The sequence below is a fragment of the Polyergus mexicanus genome, unplaced genomic scaffold (assembly GCF_030449975.1).
Source record: "Polyergus mexicanus isolate NDT 795.1 unplaced genomic scaffold, iyPolMexi1.0 SCAF_24, whole genome shotgun sequence".
Taxonomy (NCBI): domain Eukaryota; kingdom Metazoa; phylum Arthropoda; class Insecta; order Hymenoptera; family Formicidae; genus Polyergus; species Polyergus mexicanus.
In genome coordinates, this window is record NW_027223344.1 from 700049 (window position 1) to 720983 (window position 20935).

At 38.7% G+C, this 20935-nt stretch overlaps 1 protein-coding gene across 5 annotated transcripts in view; it reads right to left on the reverse strand.

Annotated features, from left to right (window-relative positions):
• Window positions 1-13987, reverse strand: part of LOC138942823 (nascent polypeptide-associated complex subunit alpha, muscle-specific form) — a 223249-nt gene extending 209262 nt beyond the window's left edge. For 4 of the 5 annotated variants that reach the window (XM_070313290.1, XM_070313289.1, XM_070313297.1 and 1 more), the window contains exon 1: window positions 13802-13987. In XM_070313290.1, the coding sequence (XP_070169391.1) occupies window positions 13802-13982 (181 nt within the window). In that variant the 5' untranslated portion in view covers window positions 13983-13987. The remainder of the gene's footprint in view (window positions 1-13801) is intronic. The other variant, XM_070313296.1, reaches the window with a different exon arrangement.
• Window positions 13988-20935: the final 6948 nt, after the last annotated feature.

Sequence of the window (20935 nt, forward strand, 5' to 3'; positions counted from 1 at the left end):
ATTTTTTTTATTTAATTATTTATTTATTTATTTTTGATAATAACATTTATATTATTTATTTATTTTTTTATTTGATAAAAACAAATATCTGGGTAAAGTGTACGATTAGAATTAATTATTCAATGTTACATAAAATATCTAGGTTCTAGAATCACGTGAGCCTATCGAGGTGAAAAAGGGTCAGTAAAAAAATTGCTCGAAAGATCTTTCGATAGTCGACACGGCGGCGATCCAAGACCCCGGATAAGGGATTAACCGAGCGAGGCACAATTACGCTCGAACGCCGCGTGAAATCGCGCAGGTGTATTCACTCGAGAGCACCTAATTAAAGGTTTAACGACGACGATGCCTACATTAGCGCTCTCTCCAATCGATTACGATCATCGCGATTGAATTTTCGAAAGCCGGCGCGAAGGTTTGACGGCGAAAAATCACAGTTTTGCAGAATTGCTATGGCTATATTAAAAAATATAGCATACGATAAGATTATACATATAATATAAATTGAGATTTAATTCTTGCGAAACTGTTTGATTAATTCTAGAAAACGGTACTCCTACACGATTCATGTAGAATCGATCACAGGATAATTATGACAATCGAGAAAATATGATCATTTTCAAGAGCATGATTGATAGTTATTGAATCTTACATTATAATATATATTAGATTAGATAATCATATATTACATCTATTGAATAGATGGCTATCATTCTTGAGAAAAAAGATTTTATAGCCATTATTGAGAATTCACAAATTGAAAATTATTATAGTATCACGATTATATATATATATATTTTTTTTTTTTTAAATTGCCTTATACATCGCAACTAATAATCTCATCGAAATCATACAGAAACTTGGCAAAAGAGAAAGTCACGAAAATGCCACGATGAATTACTATATTTCGTATTGTTTAATGTGATATTTCGTTAACGAGCGGTCACGTAACATTTATGCCGGCGTTAGACAGGTGCCAGCGATAAGGAGCGAATTTCATCTTCGTGCCGTGGCAATTGAAGACCACCCTGAAATAACGCGCCGGAAGCAACAACAAGCGGTTGATGACAGTCATCGCGCTCATGATTATGCACTATTGTGTAAACGATCCAAGGCGCACAAGTAGCCAGAAATCTCACCTTGCTGTTCTAATATCATTAAAGTACAATTAATTATTTTGCAAATTATTACTTCAATAAAACTGAATACACATTTGATGAAAATATCTATTTAATTAGATTTAAGATGTGCAATCTTGTAATAAAAATGTGCAAATAAAAATAGAAGAGAAGGATTTTAAAAATTCATTTCATACAAAGTTTAAAATTAATGTCAAGATTATTGTCATAAATAACAATTTATTATTCATTAGACACAAGTAGATGATAATCTTCCGAAATGCATCCTATTGGTGTATTATACAGGGTGTCCCCAAACTTCAAGAACGTGTAGGGGAACGAAAAACTACATAAGACAAGAAGTCTTTTGGAGGTTTGTTCGTTTTTGCTCCATTTTAGAGAAAATCGCAAAAATTCAATCTCTCGTTGTCAGTTGCTCTCTCGAGTTGATTGGCACCGAATAAACTTTCTGTTTCAAAGTTCCTTACATATGTAAACACTTGATGTTACTCTTTACGGTGCCAATCAATTCAAGAGAGATCAATTAAGAGATCGAATTATAGATGCAGTATCACTAGAACAATGTCTAGCTGCAATTAATGAGGCCAGTGCTGGATGTAATGCTTGCATTGCTGCAAGAGGGCAACATTTTCAACAATATCCGCATTAAATAGATGATAACATAAATAAAAATAAAATGTAAATAAATAAGTGAAAAAACGAAAACTTGTTTTGTTTCTTTTTCTTTGTGATTTTCTCCAAAATGGAGCAAAAACGAGCGAACCTCTAAAGGACTTTCTGTCTTAGCTTTTCGGTCTCTTACACGCTCCTGAAATTTCGCCATCTAAATTGGAAATACCGTGTATTTATAGTGATAAAAGATAATGTAACTCAATTACGATAACAGAAACAATCGGTTATATTGTAGTAATCAACCCTCCCCCTCCTGCTGTCCTTTTCTATCCTGACTAGCATATAATGACGACCGGCATATAATCTTTTATTTCTCTCTCGCGAACAGAAAGGACGAACTTCCAGGAAACACGCGTTGCACGTCGTGCCGGGTCCCCCCTCGTGGCCGAGTAAAATTATTATGAGAGCCGGTTACGTATGTAAGAGCCGTGGCGAGATGGTGTTCGCTCTCTTGTCGTCGCCCCGAGCAACTAACCTTCCTGTTGTTGGATGACCCGTGCCTTCTTCAGCATCCTCCGTTCATCTTCTCCCCTCTCCACCGTCTCTTTTTATACCATCTTCTTTGTTCTCTCTCTCTCTCTCTCTCTCTCTCTCTCTCTCTCTCTCTCTCTCTCTCTCTCTCTCTCTCTTTCTTTCTTACCTGCCAAAGACACATGTCGAGTCTGATCACTTGTACACGAAATACCGACATTATTCATATATACATATAAACAGCGATACGCACGCGAGTAGATTTTTCGAGAAAACGACGCACGCACGTTAATTATTTCAGGACAAAAGTCTCAATTCATATTTTACCGTATTTATTAACTTTATGGAAATCGAAGATGATAGATAAATTTCGAAAACGAATCTTGGCATAGAATATACGATCGTTGACGTATCCTTAAACATTTATATCTAATATTGTTTTAATTTCAATAACGCAAATTGTTTAAATAACCAATTATTTTAATTATTCCAACATAACAATAACAGTGACGTTTCCTTTACTAATGAATTCTTTAATTAATCTTCTTTTCAATTTTTCTTTATTAAAAATGCAGAGCCAATAAATTTAGCCATTTATATAAATGATGAAAAATAAAAATTCTCTTCTTGCAAATTAAAATTTAAAATTAATAAGAATTTTAAATCACACACAAGAAGAATTCCATTTTTTCCAACAAGTAAAAAGATACTTTGTATCCAACTTGTCGCGTGGATTTAAAAAAAAAAAAAAACTGCCGAGGAGGATACGCCACTGAACGCGAATGACCTCGTAATCAAGAAGGGCTGGCATCATTATTCGGGAACGTTTCATTGAGAGAGGCAGGTCTCTGTCAGGCCGACGTGCTCGTTCTTCCCGACTCTCGAACCCGGTTATTCGTTCCTCGATGTCATCGGTGCCTTGGGCAACCATATCCTTCGCGTACACAGCTGACCTCGGTGGACCTCAAAGAAGCCCAACCCAGTCTACCAACCCACCGACCCACCAAGCCCACCATTAGTAACCTACTCCGTTACCGCCGACGATCAAGACGATTTCGATTCGCCGCTCGTTCGTCCTTCCTCGCGAACGGCAACGATGTATTAAAGTAATAATACGTCGCGTCGTAAAAGAAGACCACGTAAAAATACTTATTTCACGTTATTCCCGTGTACGAAACACCAGGGGGGAGAGAGTGTCGCGACTACCTTTTTTTTTTTTTTTTTTTTTTTTGTTATACGCTGCGTCGATTATCTTATCAGTTTGCGCATCGCAAGATTTGTATCGCATCGAAATCGATGGTAAAATATTTTATATAAAATGATTATTCATAATATAATTAAATCTGTCAATCATATGAGATTTTCTCGACAAATCTCAGAATAGATCTTACAGATAAAGTGTCTGAGCAGTTTACTAATTTAAAGAAACTATTTAACCGTGTCTTGATATGTAATTTGTTTTATGTAAATTTAGATTAGCGCTCAAGAATGTTGAAACTGCCAATATCATAATTTCGTGATACATTTTTATTCGCGTTACTAGATTTTACGATATTTTTTTAAGCCAATCAGAATTAAGTGCATATTAATATATGACATTACTTTCAAGCGCATTTTTCGCTGCCGCGGCTCTCGTAACGTCACGATTCGTGACGTTTCACGAAGGTGAAACGAGCACGGAAAATATTCATAAATCTATCCGACATGCGGGATATCTTAATTACCCGCGTATAAAGTCGCTATATGCAAAGAATCAGCGCCCAACCGGCCGATTTCAACACGATTTACTGTAACTTTACACGTTACCGCTTTTCTCTATAATTTCATATTTACGTAAGCCCACTCCGCGAACACTCGAAGTAAGTATTAGCGACCAATTAATATAACGTGTATCAGATAAATATTATCTGAAAGAAGCGCTACTGTAAAATGAAATAGTTCGAGGAGATTTATTCATCTTTGCATATACATATATATATACAGCATCTTTTCACAAAATTGCAACAAAATTTAAATTATTGGCAGATTTTTATTGGAAAATAAATATTTCGTCAACGATCGCGATATGAAATATTGTATCATGAATAAGAATAAAAAACATTAATTGAACAGCAATATTTACATGATTTTATTTATTTCTAAAAAAGATGAACTTATTCCTTTCAAAATATACTATAATAACGAAAAGATTAAATATCTATATTTTGTTCAACAAAATATTTATATGTTAAAATTAATATATTGTAAGTCCTAATATATATATACCTAAAGAAAATTTTATTAATTTTCTTTTCATTCATTCACGATTTACTAAAATACTACCTTCAAAGAGAAATAATTGTCTAAACGAAAATCTTTATCTAGGGAGAAATTTCCCTTCCTCAGAAAGTTCAAAGATAGCTAAAGGGCAGGAAGTGGTAAAACTTGATTTCATAATTTCGCATAAATTATCGGCAAGGATATCTCGCGTGAGCTCGCGGACGTTATGGAGAAAAAGGCCACACGAGAAAGAGAGAGAGAGAAGCTCAGAATGGGAAATATTAATAATTCCATTCACGAGACGCCCGATGTAACCCACATCTTTATTCTCGCGGAATTTGGTAGCTCGAGGCAATACTAGATCGGTTGGCACCGAGTTTCCGGAGATGTCAAGCGCATCCTGACCATAATTTTCTGATAACGTTATAGACTTAACAAAATTTAATATCTATTATTAACATCATTATTCATCTTTTAATCACAGAGAGACATCAATGTGCAAAACAAAGCATAAATTAAAAGAAAAATTTAATTGCAAAATTTTGTATCCACGTTTTACATTGTTTTAATTGTCAAAATGTGACACGTTGTATATAATCTCTGTGAAAAATTGCACTATGCGGTCTACAGGATGTGCAGGGGCATACACAATTTATAATGCAATTAGAGCCTCGGATGGTAGCGTTCGGATTTATGGCAGGTAGAGAATCCGTCGTGAAGAGGCGGAGGGCGATTGGACCAAAGGAAGAAGAAGAGAAAGAGGCAGAGGCAGAGGCGGAGGTTAAAGAGAAGGTAAAGGAAGAAAGAGGGAGCAAGACGGCGCGTTGAACTGTCGGACCTCGATACGGGGGCTATATTCCCGTGGAATGAGTTATATGCCTCCCGCGGTAGCCAATGCATTATTTATCGCTCGGCTTTTCATTATTTCTTCGTCGTATACTTACATAGAGGATCCAGACTCGAAACACGCTTTCCGGCGCGGCAGTGGCGTCCGCTCGTTTGCGCTCATTTATCCTCGCAGTTGCGAGAGTGTCTCTTTTAATATCTCTAATTCCTTATACTTCCTTTTCCAAAGAGAATAAGAGAAATTTGAAAAAAAAAAAAAAAAAAAACTTGAAAAATATCTAAAATTATTGAGTTTATATTTTGGAATTTATATTTTAAATCTTTACGTTTTTTTCTTTTATTTTAGATTTTCGGGGAAAAATACAGAAATGTTGATTAATGTTTTAAATACACAGATTTGACAGATTTAAATACAATTATTACTATAAAATATATAAATTTGTCAATAGGATATTATACTCTTTTTTTTTTTTTTTTAATTCTGTGTTTCTCGTTTCTTCGAGAGTCTTCTTCCGCCTCTGCTCACGCGGAACGTGCGATTTTTTTCTATTTCTCGGCATAGTCTAGGGATGCCTCTATTATTAAGCGCTATAACTTATGCCGGCGTTATATGATGCTAATGAGGATTCTTCGCGCGAGTAGCCGCAGTTATTTACAACCGCGTATTTTTCCCATTACCGTTGAGCGCGGTAGCGCTTAATGCGCAAAGTTACACGCTTTTTAGATGGTTCCTCTTTCCATCTGTCGTTGCTTTTATCCGTGTTCGTCTTCATTGATTCCTCGCTGCGAGCACACTTCGATAAATGTCTCGTAAATTTCGTACAGGCGAACATTTTCCGGCGGATGTGTCTTTATACATGGACATATTAAATAAATAGACGCATATGTATATGTGCATTCTCTTGCCTCTCTTTATACGTTTCATATCACGAGCCAATTTAATACGAGCTATCAAGATTTACTTGGCAATTAAACTCGAAATTAAAATGTAATTAGAATTTACGTTACATCCACTATATAAAATATTTTTTATATTTATATCCTTTATATTAACTTATATTTTCAAGAGAAAGTGCTAATTTTTGGACGCCTGTCAAAAACGTTAATCCGATCATTGAAGTTAGATAATGAATCTGTACAATATCCATCTTCTCAGGCACGACATATGTTTACGTCATTGTTAATCTATACGTATCCTAATCGTTGTTAACAACGTGAGTAGGAAAAATAACAGCGGGGCACGGTTGTTCGAGTAGAAACAAACACGCGAAAACGTCGGCGGAGCGTAACCTGGCGTGCATTATCGTGATATTAAAATCAATCGCCGAGCGGAGATTAATCGCAAAGCGTGCGGGTATAAATCACTTTCGACGAGGCTCACCTTCCGTGTTCGAGGAGAGGCAGGGAATTTCAATATTTCTTTGGCGCGCGGTGAGGGGGTTGACAAGGGTGCAGCTCGCTCGTTCACGAAATTGTGAGCGCGCGGCTCGTTTCACGGCTGCTTTTACGCGCGATCGAAAACATGATAGCTGCTTTCCGACAGTGAAGGTACTGCGATGCGCTCTAGATAGAGGAGAGTGTTGGAGAAGGATGCACGATGGAGATAAGTGGCTTCATTGACCTCGCCTATGCGTTACCAGGATATCCGTAGAAAGTTTGCGATGAAGATAATCATTTCTCGGAAGAAAGCTGCGAATTCCATTCTTTGATGAGCATCGAATATATTTAAACAGAAGGATGATTAAGTTTATTTTTTTTTTTTTTTTTTGGCGAGATTTACGATGTGAGATAATAAATATAATTTATATAAATAATTTTGCACGGCATCCATTCCTTTAATATATACGAGTATTTTTTTCAAGATATTTAATCTTGGTATAATAAATAATTTCGTCAAGTTTTGCACGAGTCACAATTGTATATATTATTTTATATAAAGGTGTTAAATAATTATATATATATTTTTTTTTATATTCTTTACCTTTTAAATATCTTTGCGTATATAGGATGATTTTTTCGCGTGTACGAATGACCTGTGGATTATAACGTACGAAACATTTGCTCGGTGAATCAATGTCGACGATAAATTCAACATCGGCGAGATATTAGAAAGTCTCCCTTCCGCAGCGTTGTAAGGCAGACGAGCGCATTTGCGGGCGTCAAGGAGGCGAGAAGCCGAGCACGAACCGTTAATCGCGAGCGTAATTACGATAATCGCTCATTGATTGCCCCGAGAGCGTGCCTTCTGCACTTTCCTACCGCGTGTAGTGGTAGCGCGATGCATCTGTTGCATCGCGAGATCAATCGATGCTTCTGCGCACAATGAAATCAGACAGATTCAGGCCAACAGGACGAGAATTATTATATGTTATATTGAATAAATAACAAAACGTGCCTCTTCCGTTTTCTACAAGTTGTTTGTAGAAGGTGTTAACGTATCTAATTTATTTTATCGTATAGATATTTATTAGCTGCTTAAAAATTTCTATTTCTTCTATATTTTTAAATCTTTTTTTCTAAAAGATTACACGTACTTCTCTTTCCGACAATGATTTTTGCCAGCAATAGCGAAATTATTCCAGCAGAATTATATCTATCATTTATAATCGCGTTGTACTTTTAAATAGCGATATGTCGAACCGACAACTCTATGACAAATTTCTGCGCAACGCATTTGTATGCTAATTTACTTGATGAATAATCCACTTTAGACGGATCATCTGTACACACCTTCGACCGCATTTTAAATGATTCAGTTCACGCTTTCATAATATGCGCAGCATTCAAAACGATAAATGCAATTAATGGAAAGTTGGAGCGAACACGTGCGACTGTATGATTGACGCGCGATTTAACGGCGCCGTGTTTGAGAAAATTGATGCGGACTCTCGATGACCCGACAGCGAGAAATAACCCGCGGACGTCGCGAATAAAGACATTAATAAAGCGCTTCTTCTCGCGAAGAAACGCAGAAGAAATTGCGCGCGGGATCTCCCGGTGCAATACAATACGCAGCCAGGTCTCGGGTAAAGGATGCTGCCCGGATGCTGGATGATGTTACGGACAATGGTGGTCCCCGATGGATGCTCCAGATGGTGGTGCTATCTCAAGACTCTGATGCTTACTCGGATATACGCGTTATCGGTCAGGCAATCGTGAGCATCGAATAAAAACGACCAGCCGGCCAGGCCGCGCGGCGTTGATACGGATGCTGCGGAACAGAGATCAGGCGGATGATGCGATCTTAATATAAAATGGAACAAAGAAACCGTCTTTCACCGTTTAACAATATCCTTCTCCAGAACTATGAATCGATAATATTTTCATTATTTATCGGTAGATTATTGCGGCGAAAAAAAATTTTGAGGAATATATATTTTAGCGGGCTTCTTATTTAATGCGATATTTAAACGTTATTTAATTTAATTTAATTATTTTTCTTTTCTTTTATTTTCTTTTATTTAAATTATTTTTATTTTTATTTAGTGAGTTACTTTTCGTGATTTAAACAGGCTGCTTTATTAGTAAAATCAATTGAAGCTAAGAAACAAGTTTTGATAAATTCGTGATTATCAGTTGATCGGTGCATAGGTCGCGATTCGTGTACAAAAATATCGATCTCCGATCGATGTGCTCGAATCGCCGCGGTTTATTGAAGCCATCGGCCAGATTCGACGTCCCGCATCGTATCCCGGCTTTGTGTACCGATCGATTCGCTGGACAAAACTCTCTGCCAGCCACGTGTAAACGAGAAAACGGAACGAGCCAGTTTACTCGTGTCCAGTCGAGTTTATATCGCGCACCCTTCCCGAGGCCTCCATCTACCCCATTAGTCGATGTCAGTTACGCGCCGCAGCCTCCTTCTCTCCTTCTGGAGCAAGAAGTCTGAAACCACGGCGGCATGCAAGCCGGACCTGTAACATGACCTCTTCAACACTTTCGAAGAATTAAGATATCGAGAGGAAGAATGAGTTTAACGTCCTCTCTTTTTCTCTATCAGTTCCTCTCTCTCTTGATGTTTTTTTTTATTTATAAATATCAAAGATATATCATTTATATAGATATATTATAATCGAGCAGAAATAATAGATATTAAAATTTCAATTTTATATGTTTATTTATTATTCATAATCCTTGCGGCTTAGGATAATTTTCGGTTTTATATGATTTTTACTTTTATCTTTACGTTTTTACACATTATCCTCCTTTTTGCAATATTTTTCAATGTTCGTTCTAATCATGCGTGGATTATATGTATATATATGTAGATTCTTTTAGCACTATCGTTAGCGAATTCACGATGATTATGCAGCACATGCAACTTGCATCGCAAATTAGTTTTTAACATTTTTAAATAATAAACGAATATATTTGAGACACATTTAAATATCGCGGGTTTTCTATCTCTCTTTTTTACATAAAATCATATACGAATAGTTACTCCAACAAACTATCAATTTTGTGTCAAATATTGTAAAAGTTTAGCAAACATACATTCCATTAATCCCGATCAATTTTCAACGCCTTTATAAATTACTTTATTTATATAAATTACTGTATTTTTAATACAATCTAGGAAAATATTTTATAGACAGCTTGATATATATAAATTTATCGTCTCGGGAATAACACACGGACGCGTCGATAAATTTCTCCGCTCGGCAGAGATCGTTATAGGGGATATAAAATATCAAAACTCGGCGCAGTAATTTGAAATAATTAACTTTATGGTGTTTTTTGGTCGAGTATAAAAGTTACTACTGATCAATTAGTCAACTCGCGCACGTCCGTGTACGCGCGTGAGCGCGCGTTGACACGCGATTCCAGTATTCTCTCGAGAAAATAATTTCGCGCTTTCAATAAATGAAACCAGTTCTGTAGGCATTTCGTTGTGCCAGAAAACGCTTTTACGCACTCCTTCCTGAGACAAACGAGGCGAATGAGAGAGGCGAAAAAACTCTTCATTAAATTCTTGCTGCTTATAACGCAAATTGATATTTTTCGTTCGAGAAATTTCCACAAGATTTTCGTATTCGACCGTGAATTTTTTTTTTTTTCTTAAATTTTTGATAGACGCGTTCGGCATCTTGGAAGCGTTGATTCGATACGATGGTTGCAGCGTATAAAATATCTATATTTTTTTCAACAAAATATTTATATGTTAAAATTAATATATTGTAAGTCCTAATATATATATACCTAAAGAAAATTTTATTAATTTTCTTTTCATTCATTCACGATTTACTAAAATACTACCTTCAAAGAGAAATAATTGTCTAAACGAAAATCTTTATCTAGGGAAAAATTTCCCTTCCTCAGAAAGTTCAAAGATAGCTAAAGGGCAGGAAGTAGTAAAACTTGATTTCATAATTTCTCATAAATTATCGGCAAGGGTATCTCGCGTGAGCTCGCGGACGTTATGGAGAAAAAGGCCACACGAGAAAGAGAGAGAGAGAGAGAGAGAGAGAGAGAGAGAGAGAGAAGCTTAGGATGGGAAATATTAATAATTCCATTCACGAGACGCCCGATGTAACCCACATCTTTATTCTCGCGGAATTTGGTAGCTCGAGGCAATACTAGATCGGTTGGCACCGAGTTTCCAGAGATGTCAAGCGCATCCTGACCATAATTTTCTGATAACGTTATAGACTTAACCAAATTTAATATCTATTATTAACATCATTATTCATCTTTTGATCACAGAGAGACATCAATGTGCAAAACAAAGCATAAATTAAAAGAAAAATTTAATTGCAAAATTTTGTATGCACGTTTTACATTGTTTTAATTGTCAAAATGTGACACGTTGTATATAATCTCTGTGAAAAATTGCGAGGAGATATCCACTTCCGGATAGTAAATTTACTCGTTATCGTGTTACTCCCACAAATGCAAATATCGATCATGCTTGATCGCGACCATCGATATTATCGATATACACGCTGAAAGAAACGACGCTAGGAGAGACACGACTGACACCTCGAGTACCATTTGAAGCGATACGACTCTCTCATTTACATATTACGCTTACATTTTCCAGCGTCCTCGTATACAACGCGGAGGCCGCGCGATTGTTATCCGCGAACAGCTCGTTGCGGGCGCGCCTTTGTGCGTCGCAATTTTCTCGAGTACGAAGCGGGACTCTTAAAGCAGATAACAGGATGCGGAATATTAATCATTCCATTCACCTGATATCCGCGATCATTTATACAGCCGCGTTCGCTCGCGCGTAGTGCCGATCAACACGCGCGCGCGCCCGCGCGGGCGATTAAACAGGCCGCGATTCGATGCGATGGAGTAATAAAATTTTCACGATCTCGAATAAATTACCGCGACCAGGCACATTGTAGTGGACATTGGCCGATGGCGGATACAAATAACGGATGTTTTTCCGCGAGCGACACTATTTGTGTCATTTTAATTCCGCTCTTGGTAGCGCGCGCCGCTATAAAACAGACGATAAAACGCGATCTCGGCTTCGGATCGACGCGGTTCACGGGGTCATAAACGCCAAAGTTAATAAGCCGGTGATACGAGTGAGATACAATGACGTCGTTCTAACGATGCCATTTGCATATCGGCACAACACGGGAACAATGCGCAAATTGCGCTCTTGTCGATAATCTGCTTATGTACGAGCGTGTTTCTTATGGTTAGCCGCCCCCATAGAATATTATCGCGGCATATATGCATGCATCAGCCGAAAATGTTTTCAACAGGAGTTATTATTTTGAGTCAATTTTACTCGAGTATATGACAGCGCGTCGCTTGAGAGTGAGCAGACGAGCGGACTTTGAGAGAACCGACTCTGGCGACTCTCCGTGATGTCTTCATCCCGGGTAATTAGAGGCACGGATGTGCATAAGCGGGACGTATATACCAACCGCTTATGCGTGCGCGTCGATTCTTTCGAGTGAAACGAGTGTCTCCTTCGTGGCGGCGGCGGCGGCGGTCTTTTCCACATCGCGACACTCGTCCGTATCCTGGGTGGAAGCATACGATGGGACAGACGACGAAAGGGAGTCGGTCAAAGATGGGGATGAGGAGGGAGGGACTTCCTTTTAGAACATTATGGTAGCACTATGATTTAAAAAGATATATATATATATATATATATTTTTTTTTTTTTTTTTTTTTTTAATATTATGGGTAGCACTTACATCCTGTGGTCGGACATACAAGAATCCGGGCATCGCGAACGGCGGCGTTTCGAGAGTTTATTATGACCCTTGAAAGGAGATTTTATCTCTCCATAGGGGAGATAAAGTACAATTATAAGCGAACGTTTCGATGCAGTGGTAATAATGACAATAATAATAATAAGCGATGATATTATTTTTAATTATCGCCAATGATTATTATTGGGGATAATTAAAAATAATATCATCGCGCTATTAATAATAAAATAATACGCAGCGCTCGCGAAATGTCACTAGGAACGAGACGGAAATATAGGTGATAGTTCACGATAACGGCGAAACGTTATTGTTATTTATGCGAACGAATAAATCAATAGCGGCGGTTTTAAAAATTCAAGAAAAAAGATGGAACATAGGCGTATGCCATAATAAAATATATATAATGTGACGTAAAAACTTTTATGGAGAAAGCAGCGAAAGGATTTACGTCAATCATATTAAAAGAGATAAAATATAATGACGATAATTTTGCTAATTATGAATGTTGCGTACTAATTATGGAAATGGCAAAATGTCAGAAGCGAAAGGGAAATAATATATCTTAGAAGATACATAAATATATCTATATTTTTATGGAGCATTAGCTAATTAGATTGTATTATCTAATATTAAAAATAAGTAAATATCTTTCTTCTTGATTTGAACATTTACGAGGCACCATAACGAAGAGATGGACCAAAACAGGTGGTATTAAGAGAGCTTGACGCGAAGGAAGGTCGCTCCGACGTCAATCGCGATTACCGGATGAATTTTCAGCGCGCGTCTCATTAGCTCATGCTCTCATTATTACGTTATCAATGTCCTTAGGCTCGTATAATGGGTCTTGAATATATTTATGAGGGCAATCCCCGCGCGACGGAGCCGCCGTATACGTACAAAAGCCGCGATCGAGTGGCTCTCTCTCTCTCCGGCCTCTGTAACAATAATCCCATTTATAGGGCCGGTCCGGGGCTCTGATTCTATCTAACGATCTGCCCATTGAGTAGGCAGCCTAGAAGTGCGCAGAGATACACCACACGCTGCCTTGGCAATAAGTTCTGTAGGCATTTCGTTGTGCCAGAAAAGTGCTTTTACGCACTCCTTCCTCAGACAAACGAGGCGAATGAGAGAGGCGAAAAAACTCTTCATTAAATTCTTGCTGCTTATAACGCAATATACGGAAAAGGAATGTGTCTCGGGAGACTATGATACACATACTGGATATGCGCAACTTACCATTGCGAAGTCTTCTCTTGGACGTACGTAGGCGTTCGATAATAGAGGTGAGGGGTCTGCGGCCACCGCCGCTGCCACCCCCACAACTCCAGGGGGAGTCTCGCTCCGAGCCGTTCGCCAGGTTGTCACGATCCGTAAAAATAAAAAAGAAAATAAATTTTATTAGAGAAATGCTTCTCATACATTACACTCAAACGAGAACAGCAAATAATAACTGCATTTAAGAAATTGAAAATAATATAAAAAAATATATTATGTACATCAAAAACATTATGGTATTACAATATGTATGACTCGTTCGCGCAAAGTGTCGCGATAAATCGGACAACTAAATATCGACATAACGACACGTTATAACCGCGAGGTGAAGCAAGAAGACCGCTTTCTTCCTGGCAATTCCAAGCGCGATTCTTTTTGGCGTTTTGCGCGACAGCCGATAATCACGATTGGCAAAACCTTAGTTATTTGCACCGCGCGTACATAGGGAGAAAAAGTATCGCTCGCAGCGGCGTTGAACCCGGATATCTCGCAAGTGCTCATTAAAATCGCGCGTCGGACAAGCCGAACAACTTGTGATTAAGCAAACTTGTGATTGTAATTAAATCGATCCGATTTCGTAGAAGCAACGAAACGAGAGAATCCGCAAGTCACGCCCCGCTTCCGCGCGATTCGATACGCGCGCCAACATTTAAGGATGCGCCGAGCGGCCACGAGTCCTATTTCAATCAGGACGAGTCGGCAGCTCCATCGGAGCACCGATCGCCATCTATCCTCGCTTCCTAAAGAATTCTTGCATATCATGCCAGCCGGTCCGGTAAGCGCCGTATCGAAGACGTTAAACGAACAGACAACTCCTGCGCGTCTCCGTGAGGCTGAAACGCAACCGATGGATAGAGGAAAGATAGAGAAAAGAGATTAATATAGGAGAACAAAGACATTTTATATCTCCTGTATTAAATTTTGTAAAAATAAAAATTATCCCATGATCAAATAACTCTAAGCACACATAAATAAAAGATTCATCACAATCCGTCAGTGTATTTTCAAAGGAACAATTTAACATTATGGCTATCTTCAATAACGAGACCGACGACCTCAGACTTGGAGGAATCGAGATACCTTCGTTCGCGAAAGGATGTCTCTGCGAAGCGAGGTGCCAACAGAATCCAGCCTTTAAGCACCGCGGATCGAGACCCCGGTATTTTATTCGGGTTTCCTGCGTGCATAGAGCCGAGGGTACTCTTGTTCGACGAGCGTGACGCTCGATTCGCGGCGAACTTATGGTTAGGTCGGCTTACAACCGGATCGGATCGATTCCCCCATGACACATATGATGGTGTCGTACCGTGCATTATAGAGCCCCACAGTCCCGCCATCGCTCAGTCGCAGTGTGGACGGGCTCGTGTTTAGAATTCTCGCGGATCGTAATGCCCGGCGACGACGAGAGGAGATCCGGCGAAACCGTTACCGCCAAGTCGTTAAGCCTCGTCGTTAAGTCGATTATCCGCAACCCTTGACGACGAGGATCTCGCATCGAGTTTCCTTACCGTCCGTTACAAACCACCCGTATCCAGGCGAATCATGTAATACGTTTATCGTTCGATAAAGTGTCGCCGTTGAAAATGTCTCTCAACAAAGAGACATTCCATGTAGATTCCATTTTATTGATCGTATCGCGTATCAACATTATTACGATTTATTATAGTACTGATCTCTCTGATGTTACACATTGTATATAGAATTCGTGGATCGTACATTTATCGACTGCTAATTTAATGTACGATCATAGAAAGTTTATTACAGATATTTGAAATTTAGAGACGTATTTAGAAAAAAAATTCTTATCACATTTGATAATAATAAAATGACAATAAAATACAATAATATATACAATATGACAATAATATATACGATAAAATACAAATGATAATATTTATTTAAAGTTAAAATATATGATCAAAAAGCTGCTCCCAAAAAATTTCATTAGCAAATTCTTGAGTGTCTATGCATCTATTATAAGAAGGTAATTCAGAAAGTTAGAGTAAGCGCTCTATACAATACTATATGATATAATATTTAAGTAATCGAATAGATTAATCACGGAGCGGTAAATTTTCCCCATATAATACCGGTAAGCTAGAAAATAATTAATTAAGGAGAAAGATGACTTAAAGCGGGCCATCAAGAGCCGAGTGGTTATCTCCCGAAGGGAATAAATACTGAAATATATATCCTGTCATAAATTTACGAGAGATATAACAACGAAAGAAAAAGAAATAAAAGGAGAAGAGATGGAAGTTAAAGATGGCGCGGACGATCCGATGCAGCTTACCACCTGTCTCTTACGGTGCCACTTGAGCTGTAATTGCCGAAGAGAGAACGTCGTAATCATCGTCGTTGTCGTCGACGACGATCGGCGGCGACCGCGACAAGGGTCCGACCCTCTTCGAGAAAACTAAGCACCGCAACACAGCGGCCCGCTCTCAAGTGCCGGCAGAGTGTCATCAGCGGCTTGCAACGTCGCCGACGACAACGGCCGACAGTTTTCGCGAGAAGCCCAAGGCAGGCCTGCAGCGTGTTTGCCATTACGAACTGCCGCGCACTCGATGGGCAGAAAAGATTTGTCGAGGTTGCCACTCGTCCTCCGGCGACATCGCTCGATAATAACGCAAAGGCACCGTGACGTTGAAACGATCTTGCAAAATACAAATCATCGAAAAATCTCGGGGAACGGAATGTACAATATACATTAAAAATGTATATCGTAATGTACAATATATTGTCAGAAAAAATATATCTATTGTCCGATGTAAATTTTAAGGATATTTTTCAGCAATATTATAATAGATAAACGATAAAGTAGAAACTTCCTGTTTCTCAGTAATACAGTATTAGTTAAATAGAGAATGTCTACTTGTTAAAATAAAAAAATTAAAATACGAGATAATGTAAAGAGCGATTGGCACCCTCACTAAAATAACATTATTACTTAATTAATTTTTAGTTAATTACAACTACTGCCGGACTTATTGCAGAAAATAATATATGCTTTTAGGAAGAATGTTAAGTTTATTGTTGTATTTCCTGTAGCTCCTAAAAGAATCCTTCACTGACGTTCAATAGCCGCACAAAATAATCCGGCGAACGATGAATACATTTCTTCACACAAGAGTTTTCATTCATCAAATGCGCTGTAATAACAAATGAATTCTTTGTTTCTTAAGGATACAATTGTATCTTATTCAAATTCCTCAGACGCAGTGGGAGTCAAACTTCAAATAGATACCTGGCAGAGCTTCCGTAGCTGGTAACAACGGCGAGCTACGCCAAGATCGCCATGTTTCAACGGCATAAACAAATTTCAGAGTAAATTCCCTTAGCGTGAGGTACAGAATTATAATCGCGCTTACAATCAGTTACGCATGATCATTTAATACGACTGCCAAGTTTTTCGTCGTAAAATCGTCAGGATTTTCGTCATTAATTTTCTCCCAATTAATCTGAATAGATTGAATATAAAATATAAGAAAATATTGTATATATATTAAAGCCTATAACTTTTTAAAATTTCTTCGCGCAAAATTTCGTCGAATCTCCAATCCAAATTAATTATATACATTTCGCCACGGAATCTTGCCGATAACTTTTCAATTGAATCAAATGCGTGGCAATAATCGGTTAGTGAAAAAAACCGCAACAACAAGAGCGAGGTAGAAAAATTTCAGATCCAAGATAATTTCGAAAATTACCTTCTCTCGTAGGATGACCGACTCATGATCACCCAATTTCGGGATATCGATCTTAAAAAATCGGGACGCGATAAAAAAAATCTGGACTTTTTTATTGGTATAATTTTAATTATGAAATATAATGCGGTTATAATAAGGTAGTTTTATCGACTTCTCTTCTTATAATATCGGCTAATATTATAGAAAGAACCAGCTTTCGACTATGGAGGGTCGTTTTGTATTTAGTTTACTCTTTAAATTGATTAATTTGATGGTTTACTGCTATCTTGATTCTTATCTTTGATTTGTATTTACTATTCACGCTCAACGTCGAACAATCAACCAAATATAGCCTTCTTTTTTTTTTTAATATAAATAATCATTAGTTTAAAATAAAATTAATAAAATTCTTAAAATAAAATTAAAAAACAATCTATTATTATTATTTTATATTATGTGAAAAGTCGAGAGAAATAGCGTCCCGTTTAAGGTTCTTTAGGGAACGCTTCTAACGAGAGCCAAAAATCCGGATGTCCCGAAAAATTCCAGACGGTTGATCACTCTATTCTCTCGCAACAAACCGCATCGAGACGATCGAGAGATCGCAACAAGCCGTGCAATAAGATACGTCCAGGACGATTGCACGTGAGAAATAAATACGAGCCGGCGGATTGCATCCATCACGATTAGCCGAGGTTACACGCTGCAATTTCGTAACGTCTAATTAATCCTACACGCATGGACCAAGCGCGCGCGGACGCAACCAACTGCCTCCGTCGTCGCATAAACTGTGCCACCCGGGTTCCCTCCCCCCGTAATCTCGATCGATCGTACCGCTCAAGACAAAAACGCTCGTTTTCGAATCCACCGACCGATCGCGGGAGCGTTTGCAAACCAGCCGTAAATCGAATAGTCGAGTGCTGTGTTCGCGACTAGCGAGCGACGATTAGCGTGCAACCGATGAAACCTTTTCAAGTGGCGAATCCGTTTTTACGAAATGATTCATAAACTCGGATTCAATTTATCCAGTATTTATTCTAAGAAACTGAATTCCCAAGTGTTGAAATATAATACATACCTTATGATATATATTCAATGTATATATGTATGTGCGGATAATAATAACATAATAGTTAAATGTTGTCAAATTATGTGATGAATAAAAAAATTTGCGAGAATTAATGTTATCGAAGTAAGAAATTTCACGTATCTCGCACGATTAAATTTAAAGATATATCGATATTAATCTTATCGTGTTTAAATTATGAATTAGATAAGATAAATTTCAATCAAATATCGAAATAATATTTGTATAAATGTAGAAACGCGCGTGAAAAAAAAAAATAATATTCCGCCGAGAGAGAATTCATTTGCGTCGCTCAAGTATCGATTGTCGGAGCTACGATTACTACCGATGAGAAGGAGAACGGCGTATGTCGACACGGCATTGTACGAGTGATCTCAGAATCGGCATGTAATTAGCTGACCCGATAGGGTACCAGCTGGTCGACGAGTGCGCGCGTTAATGTGGCTCTAATGTCGTGGGGCCCCCTTCGCGCGTACCGCCTTGTCGGCTGGCTAGCCTTTTAAAGCAGCGGCGGTAGCAGCAGCAGCAACACACGAGCCTTTTCGACGTGCATACGATCTATGCTCTACCATCTATCCTACCATCGTATCGCGCGCTTCGCTTCTCGCTTTGCACTCTCTCTCGTTCAGGATCCGTTAGTACGGGGATGCGTCGATCGGAGTTACAACCTGGTCATTTCGCGATTTTTGCCGACTGTCTTGCTAAATTAGCTAACACATTTGAGTATAACGAATAATACTATTGTTTTACGAAATACCTTTCATCGGAAGATCAGAGCGGGTGACTGCATGGAAGAGTCGACGTAAAAAAGGCTGCAAGTGTCATATTTTTAATATTAATTTTATATTCTTTTATTTAAAGTCAATGGTATAATATTGTATTTGTAAAGAGGGCTGTAGATTTATAAAATTATTTATGATATACAAAATGCAATATTTCGTAAAACACTACTATTTTTTCTTCGATATTATATATATATATATATATATATATATATATTTAATTATTTATTGCGACCTTATAATAACAAATAATAATAGTGTTTTACGAAATATCTTTTATCAGAAGATGAGAGAGCGAGTAACGTCTGGAAGAAACGATAATATCCGAAGACGATAGTGCAGGTTCTTCTCCGAAAAATCATTGTCCACGGATTGTTCGTCGGAGTGCACGCCTTTGCGGTGCTGGCAGAGATAAAAAGCTTGCAGCCAGGTGACCCGCAGAGACGATGACGAACGTGACGAGCGAAATAATCGCCAGCATCGATAAGCCAGGTAATCGAGGCAAGGGTGGCCTGGCAGGCTCTCACGAGGTTGCCTCTCATCAAGGACGCATTAGGGAAGGACGTCCCGTAGGGAAGGGGTGAGAACGCACGGCTACCGAGGAGGAAGGACAACATCGATCAAATCGTCTTCGGATCGTTTGAGAGCTAACCTCGAGAAACTTTCAGGCAGCGGTGACCGATACGCGTACAAGGCTCGGAGGCGCTCGCAGAAATTCCACGGGAAAGACCGTTTAATTTGCGGACTGTGATGAATTCTTTGATTTAAGAGCAGCGCGCTCCACGAGGTCTCGAAGATGAGCGAGAAATCCGAGCGCGATGCGACGATGGCCGAGTGTTTCGGGTTCGCTGCTTTGGAAACGGATCACTTAAACTCATACTCGAAACCGACGCGATCTCTTTCGCGATACGTCACGTCCGCGAAATTAATCCGCGACGAAAAAGTACGCGCTCCGAGACTGCGACTTGCCGTATCAAACTTTTGCCCATATCGCTTTCGCTGCAACTTTCTACAGTCATCTTGACGCGGATAACGCGGCGCGCGTAACGGCCGACGCTGATCGCGAAATGATGGACGATCGACAGTTATCGCCGGAACGATCTCAGGAGGAAGTGCACCTGCCGAATCGGGGTCACGGCCATCGCGCGAGGTTCGCGTGAATTCAATACCTCGGAATTCTCCTCGCGGGAGAAAGACGTCGCGCTGAGAGCTTCGCCTCTTTTACCGTCTTTACTCAAGCTCGACGCTCAATTTATATTAGACGCAAACGAACAACACATCGGAGTATTTCATACGCCGTGATTTCTACTCATTGACATTTGAGCAATTAACGCGAGTTTCTCCAATTTCCAGGATGGTTTCTAATAACCATGTTTTGCGAAACTGGCGAAGCGTAAATACTTAATGCACATTATCTCGTGTGTGTACGTGTTTAAGATTGGTTATTCTTATTATTTCTTTTTATTATTTCGTTAAAGTAACAAGTTGCATGATCGGACGATAATTGAATATAGCAGTATTGAGAGCAATGGATTGC